This window comes from Cicer arietinum, chromosome 2, assembly GCF_000331145.2.
Source record: "Cicer arietinum cultivar CDC Frontier isolate Library 1 chromosome 2, Cicar.CDCFrontier_v2.0, whole genome shotgun sequence".
Classification (NCBI taxonomy): domain Eukaryota; kingdom Viridiplantae; phylum Streptophyta; class Magnoliopsida; order Fabales; family Fabaceae; genus Cicer; species Cicer arietinum.
Genome location: NC_021161.2, coordinates 45,421,240 through 45,429,449, shown reverse-complemented (window position 1 = coordinate 45,429,449; position 8,210 = coordinate 45,421,240). Strand labels below are relative to the sequence as shown.

The window sequence follows — 8,210 nt, the reverse complement described above, 5'->3', positions numbered from 1 at the left end:
TATATCTTAAGCTAATATAAAAAAGAAAACATTGTGTATGACTTGTGTTGCAGCAAAGCAGATGAGTCCCACTTATAATCAAGATGCAGAATTTGCTTACGGAGCAGGCCAAATTGACCCTGTTAAGGCTGTGAATCCCGGCATGGTATATGATGCCACGGAAATAGACTGCATAAGCTTTTTATGTGGACTAGGCTACAGCCAGTCAGTTTTACAGCTAATCACAGAGGATGTCATTAGTTGCTTCGACACTGTATCAGCAAGAGATTTGAATTATCCATCCTTTGTTCTCAAAGCTCCACGTCCCAAACATCACCTAAGTGGAAGCTTTAAAAGGACTGTTACAAATGTTGGATTACCGATGTCGATATATAGAGCAATTGTGACGGTACCTAAAGGACTCACTGTTTCAGTAAACCCCAGTGTTTTGTCGTTCACTTTACTGGGAGAAAAAAAAACATATGTTCTCACCATAGAAGGAAAACTAAAGAAGTCTATCAACTCGGCTTCTTTAGTTTGGGATGATGGAAATTTTCAAGTAAGGAGTCCAATTATTATTTTTGATGAACGAGCAGAGAAAGGCGAGAGTACAAAATTATATTGTATAAATTTTATTTATATTGTAATTTTTAATTTACTATTTTATATCATTATTGAATAAATGGTATTCTTTGTTCAAAAGAAATATTGTACATTATTATTGAATAAATTGTATTCTTTGTTCAAAAGAAATATTGTACGCTTGTTAAAAAAAATAAAATTTCATATTATTCTTTGAATCATGATCTGGCTCGTAATATTTCATTAGGCTCACATATAATATTGCAAACAGAGCCACAAAATATAAACGACAAACAAAATAAGTTATTAAAAGAGTGTTGGTTTTAATGTTTTTTTTTTCATGATTGAGTTGTGCATATTAGGCCCATATTATGTCTTGGACTCTGTTTCTATATTTTGAAGTAAAATAAATATTTTAAAAGTTATTATTATTTTTACATATTTAATTAGAGGTACATTAAATAGACTAATTTTTTGTTACAGCAACAAGTATATTTTTTTTAGGTACAAACAACACAGATTTTTTTGACATTTCCGCGGAGTGGAATAGTGCCACCCTCCGCGGCTCTGCCACTACTACCACCCTTTAATAAATCCGACCTGTAACACAACAGCATTCTACGGTGTCTTTTAAAAATTAGAATCTTTTATTCAAATTGATTTATGGGTCTTTGGCTTGTAAGAAGAAAAATGCAGCAAGCAAGCAAGAAACTTGTCCATGTTGCAGTATCGAAGGCAAGAAAATAGATGCTGATGATTTTGTATCTTAGGGGAAAATTAATGAAAAAGTTATTAAATATGATGAATTTTTTTCAGAACCATTAAAAATAAAATAGTAAAATTTTATAAAAACTAAAAATTTATTTAGTCTATTTCTGTGATAAAAATTAGTTACTATAAAAAAAATTATTAGTTACACATAAAAAAATACAAGATACATATTTGTTACTATAAAAATGTTATCTTTTTATTTTTATAATAAACATTTTGAATATGTTAGAAAATAATAAAAATAAGGTTTAAATATATGTTTTTGGTTCTAACAAATATGTTTCTTTTTTATTTTAGTCCCTGTAATTTTTTTTTTGTTTGATTTATACCCTTACAAATTCTAACAAATTTTTAAAAAGTCTTTTATAAATCTTTTTTAATGAAAAAAATTGACATGCTTAATTTTGAATGAAGTGGCACATGGTGACTGTGTAATTGTTGTTGACAAGACAATATATAATATTTAAAATTTATTTTATTAACTCAATTAATTAGTTAATTAAAAACATAAAACTAATTAATTAATTGAACAATTAAATAATAAAAACTCAATAATCTTAATCTTCAACCCCAAATTTTTTAATAAAAACTCAAGAACATTAATCTTCAACCCTAATTTCTTCATCTTCAAATCACAAATTCTTATATTTGGATTTAAATCCTAAAAATTCTAATCTCTCATTTTTCTTACACCACCACACCTATAATTTTTGCCATAACCACCAAAGACAAAGATAAATAAGCCAACTACCTCGTTTTCTTTTATTATTTTTTTTCTCTTTCTCTTTCTTTCTCTCTCTGTCAAACAGACTAAAAAAACTTATGTTCTTCTGTTGTCTGATTTTCTCTTCAAACCAAATTAGAGAGCGTCCGACGAGAATAACCTCGACGGAGATTCACCTATACTCTTTCTGTTGCCGAAAAAATCAACTTTATCTCTCTTCAACTTCTTAATTCTAATTTTTTTGCCTTTTCCTTCCCGATAAACAATCTTTAATCTCTAACTAAATTTGCATTTTTCTTTTCTTTTTGATTGAATATATCTGAATATACTCTTTCTGTTGCCGAAAAAATCAACTTTATCTCTCTTCAACTTCTTAATTCTAATTTTTTTGCCTCTACCTTCCCGATAAACAAATCTTTAATCTCTAACTAAATTTGCATTTTTCTTTTCTTTTTGATTGAATATATCTGAAAAAACAATGTGGAGGGTAAGAGGTTTTTGTTGCAGAAAACAATTAATCTATGTCTTTGGTGGTTATGGGAAAGATTACACGTGTGATGTAAAAAAAATGAGAGATTAGAATTTTTAGGATTATAATTCAGATATGAGAATTTGTGATTTGAAGATGTATGTTGTTGAATTTTTATTGAAAATCTTGAGGTTGAAAATGAAGATTATTGAGTTTTTATTATTTCACTGGTTTATTAATTAATTAATTAATTTTAAGTTTTTAATGATGTTAAAAAAATGAGAGATTAGAATTTTTAGGATTATGATCCAGATATGAGAATTTGTGATTTGAAGATGAAGAAGTTATGGTTGAAGATGAATGTTGTTGAATTTTTATTGAAAATCTTGAGGTTGAAAATGAAGATTATTGAGTTTTTATTATTTCACTGGTTTATTAATTAATTAATTAATTTTAAGTTTTTAATTAAATAATTAGATGAGTTAATAAGATAAATTTTAAATTTTAAGTATTGTCTAGTCAACAACAATTACACAGTCATCATGTGTCACTTTATCTAAAAATAGTCATTCATTATTTTTTTACTAAAAAATATTCATAAAAGACTTTTTCAAAACTTATTAAAATTTGCAATAGTATAAATCAAATAAATAAAGTTATAAAAACTAAAATTAAAATAAAATATATTTAAAAAAAAATACATATTTAAATTTAAAATAATAACATAATCCTCGTAAAAACGATCTTTAATTTATAGTACCTAAGTACCTATAAGTGACAAGTGACTTGTGCATTTAATTTATGCAAAAGTGGTCATGACGATTTGCAGGTGAGTGAAAATAATCAATGCTAAAAGGTGATTGATGTTTGCAATAGTCAAACATAGACAAAAATTTAAATAATTATCACTTGCAATTCTTTTGATTTTCCTTTTCTTACTTTAGTTTTAAATTTGATAATTAGAACATTTTAATTTTTTAGATTATTTAATATTTTATTTGAGAAATGAATTAAACCCTTAATTTAGAAAGTAAAATAAAGTACAAATTTATTAAAATAAGAATAAAATAAAATAAGTAAAGGATGAATAAATTACAAATTAAATTGGCCTTGGCAACGGCTTGGTGGTCCTTTTTGTTTTTTGACTTTTTTTTCTCTCTTTTTTCTTCCTCTTATATTTTATGTTTTCTTTCATCTTGTTAATTTTGTGTTTGTAAAACAAAATTAAAGAAAAGAAAAATTAAAAACCTTATATAGTATTTCTTCTTTTTCTTTTGCGGGAAATTGACAAGGATGGTTATAGGCAAACCAAAACATCAAATTTAATCTTTGTATTGTACGTGAATTAAAAATTTATTTAATTCTATATATATATATATATATATATATATATATATACTCCCAAAATATTCAAAAAACACAGATAATTTTTAGATGAAAAGAAAAGGCATATTATAATAGAGGACAAGAAAATATAATTCTTTTATTCTTTCTTATTGATGCAATTATTACATATATGAGATTGAGTTTTATTTAATACATAATGATTTGTGTAAATATATAATGTAAGAGCTTTGAAGTTTTAGGGTCAGAAATCACACCGTGGAGGGCAACAACATGGACGACAACATGGATATCTAGGACAAGTAATTGGCTCGCAATCTCCAAAAGATGTACAACAAGGTGGTAAAACTTGAGTTCGTACGCTTTGAGAGTTACCAGCCAAAGCACCTATAATAGCAATTACTAAAATCAATAATTTGAAGAGCATCGATCTTCCATAAAGTGGTCATTACAACTGAGTTTGATTTATAAAGAAAAACAAAGGAGATATCTTATAGTGAGCCGTATGTTAAGGTGATATGTACTAATTTATAGACAAAGAAACAATACTCTACAAAATCTTTTTTAGTAGTATTTAAATGTTAACATATAGGATTTAATTAGAACGCATTGATAGTGTAAAGATTTTCTACATATACTGATATTTAATTATAAAAATTATTTGTTTTTTTCTTATAATTATTATTAAAGTCACACATATAAATTACTATGATATGCTGATAGTATAAAATATTTTACACCGATAGATTATGATAATTAAATTCTAATATATAATTTGTAAATTTATTATATTAAGTATTTTATTCAAACTTTTGAATGACTTTTAAAACCTTATTATTTTATTTGACTAGATTTTCAAATGATATTTTCTAAAATTAATTTTTTTATCTTTGTTTATTTCACCTACTACATATTTATCTATGTCTCAGAATATATTATCATAAGTATTAAATTTATAATTATAAAATTAATTTTCAACAAATAGTTATTCACTAATAAGAGTGTATCTTTTTAACTTTAAATGACGGAGTTCAAAAAATATTTTTATTGTCACTTTAATTTAAAATGTATTTCATCTTCCTCCAATTCAAAAAAAAAAAAGAAAGAAAGAAAATTATAAACTATAACTTCTTAAGTATGTTTTATCATATCTTAAACATCAAAATTAAATATGTCTAATACACTTACTTAAATATTTAATTACAAATATTTTAAAAAATATAAATTTAACATAAATAATATGATGAACTTTATAATTATTAAATATGATATACAAAATAATAAAAAAAATATTCTAGATTGTAATTCGTTTACAATGAAAACTAACAAATTTATGAATATTTTTTTGCCTGTAGATATTTATAAATATTTAATAGCTATGATCTATATATATTTTTATAATGTGTAACAAAAATATATATAGTTATTTATTTTGTCAATAAAAAAATATTATCTATATATTTTTTTTTTTTCAAGGGGCAAAAGCCTTTGAAAACAAAAAAAAAAAATAAACAAATCTACATATGGATTAACAACATTCAAAAGAAAAGAGAAAAGAGAAAAGAGAGACACACTATAAAAAAAAAATGGCATTTTCAACATTAGAATCAAAACCAAAATTTTTCAATTTTGTCTCTAGTCTAAAAAGCTTCTCTCGTCACATGATTTATGCAAAAATCACCATACTACATTAGAAAGAACTGCATTTTACTTTTTCAAAAATAATAATCTGAGCAATCAAAGTATGGTGGTCTATGTGATGACCTTCCTTCATCAATATGTTTAGCTTTTGACATTATCTTCCTGAAGCTTTTTCTCTAACACTTTTTGGGTGTTTAATCCTTAGAGACTGACTCTGGTGCCAATTCAAGTAACAATGTCAATTATAAAGAATGAGGTTTGAATTATAATTTCCCCTTGTTAAAAATTCCTGTCAAAAACTAAAGTGTTTAACTCAAGATTGATATTGGTTACAAACGAAGAACGTTGGAGTTTGAATTATAATTGCTCCTTTTTAAAAATTCTTGTTAAAAACTAAAAAATTTAACTCAAGATTGATCTTGGATACAAACGTAGAACGTTCTTGGTTAGTGGAAAGAAAACAACAATATTAATTTATCAATATAAAAATTGATTGTAAGACAAAAAGTAAATAGGGATAAGGAAAGAGAGATCACACAAGGATATATCATGGTTCACCCAACACGGTGAGAACAATTTCTGAATTTTATAGCTAGTTGGTCTCTACTTTCCCCAATTTCTGAATTTTATGGTGAGAACAGAACATTAGAGTTCAATATTGTGTCAAGAACATCAATGTCTTGTCCACATGTTTCTGGTGCAGCAGGGTACATCAAATCTTTTCATCCTACATGGTCACCTGTTGTTATCCGTTCAGCTCTAATGACAACATGTAATTGAAATGAGTAGTTTCACACCTCAATCAATATGTGCATGCATAAAAAAAAACTAAACTTATCATCGACTTAGTTTTAATTAATATTTGAAAAGAGTTGTCTTTTAGAAAGTTGAATATCATACTATTAGTGTACTGAACTCATTTTGTCTACTAAGAAAATTATAAACGATAAAAAATAATTTTAGATAAACCTTAAAGTTAATAAATTTAAAACTAATTTATCTTTAAAGTTATAAATTAATAATAAAGTACATAGTTTGATACAAGTGATACTAAGAATTGTAGATTAAGAATATTTTTTAAGGATTGTTTAAAATTTTCTACTACTTCCAGGTCAATATAGTTTACGTAGTATATCTTAAGTTAATATAAAAAAAAAACAAAAACATTGTGTATGACTTGTGTTGCAGCGAAGCAGGTGAGTCCCACTTATAATCAAGATGCATAATTTGCTTACGGAGCAGGCCAGATTGACCCTATTATGGCTGTGAATCCCGGCTTGGTATATGATTCCACAGAAATAGACTACATAACCTATTTATGTGGACTAGGCTACAGCCAGTCAGTTTTACAGCTAATCACAGAGGATGACATTAGTTGCTTCGACACTGCATCAGCAAGGGATTTGAATTATCCATCCTTTGCTCTCAAAGCTCCACGCCCCAAACATCGCCTAAGTGGAAGCTTTAAAAGGACTGTTACAAATGTGGGATTACCGATGTCGATATATAAAGCAATTGACAGTACCTAAAGGACTCACTGTTTTAGTGAACCCCTGTAACGCCTAGTTACGTGGGTATAAAAATTGAGGTAATAACGCTAAAGTTGTAAGAATCAGATAAGAGAATAAGGTACTGTAATAAATAATAAACTATTAGAAAGAAGTAATGTTATGAAATCTCAAAATTTTATCCTTACAACTGAAAAATATTTAATAATTAAAATATCAAAAACTGGACAAATAGTATCTAATCCCGACATAAAATGCAATGTAGACATTATGTCTACTTATTCTTGATCTACTGACCTAATCGAAGGAAATCACTCTTCTCAAGGGAGGTAGGACTGCTTAACTCTCGACGTCTCCAACGGTCTCAGTATCTGAAAATAACACTTTAATGAGATACAAAATCCCAATGAATAATACACACAATTTCAAAACAAGTATTATTCTCAATCGGAGCGGTAACCGGAAAAATGGATCATGGCACCCGCCTTCATCCAATAATATTCTTTAGAACTATTCGTGATATAACTAAGATTTCTCTATAATAACCAACTACTTTCAATAATTAATTAAAAACTCGTCAAATAAATTAACGATAATCCACATCTATTATAATCAGATAATTCCAATATACACATTTATTCCACAAAAATAATCAGTTAATTCAATGATGGAGATATACTCCTTCTGCAAAGTGAGTATTATCTAATCATGTGAAGCACCAGCTCATCCAGTGTTGGGTACAAGACCCATCAGTGTGGAGTTTAAACCTCATCTCTTTGTGAAGTTTAATATTCATCCATGTGGAGTTTAAACCTCATCTCTTTGTGAAGTTTAAAACTCATCCCAGTGGAGTTTAAACCTCATCTCTTTGTGAAGTTTAATACTCATCTATTGGTGGAGTTTAAACCTCATCTCTTTGTGAAGTTTAAAACCCATCAATATGTAGGGTCCAAGACCCATCCATGTGGGGTTTAAACCTCATCTCTTTGTGAAGTTTAATACTCATCCAGGTGGAGTTTAAACCTCATCTCTTTGTGAAGTTTAATACTCATCCATGTGGAGTTTAAACTTCACCTCTTTGTGAAGTTTAATACTCATCTATATGGAGTTTAAAACCTCATCTCTTTGTGAAGTTTAAAACTCATCTAGATGGAGTTCAAACCTCATCTCTTTGTGAAGTTTAAAACTCATC

The 8,210-nt window shown here is 27.1% G+C and overlaps 2 protein-coding genes across 2 annotated transcripts in view; both read left to right on the top strand.

Annotated features, from left to right (window-relative positions):
* The window catches only part of LOC101512628 (cucumisin-like), a 3,738-nt gene extending 3,051 nt beyond the window's left edge, over positions 1 to 687 (top strand). Inside the window, exon 8 of the mRNA XM_027330903.2 lies at positions 54 to 687. Within this exon, the coding sequence (XP_027186704.2) occupies positions 54 to 661 (608 nt within the window). The 3' untranslated portion in view covers positions 662 to 687. The remainder of the gene's footprint in view (positions 1 to 53) is intronic.
* Positions 688 to 6,185: 5,498 nt separating this feature from the next.
* The window catches only part of LOC105851241 (cucumisin), a 3,691-nt gene continuing 1,666 nt past the window's right edge, over positions 6,186 to 8,210 (top strand). The window contains 3 exon segments of the mRNA XM_027330902.1: positions 6,186 to 6,282; positions 6,699 to 7,011; positions 7,013 to 7,065. Of these exon segments, the coding sequence (XP_027186703.1) occupies positions 6,186 to 6,282; positions 6,699 to 7,011; positions 7,013 to 7,065 (463 nt within the window).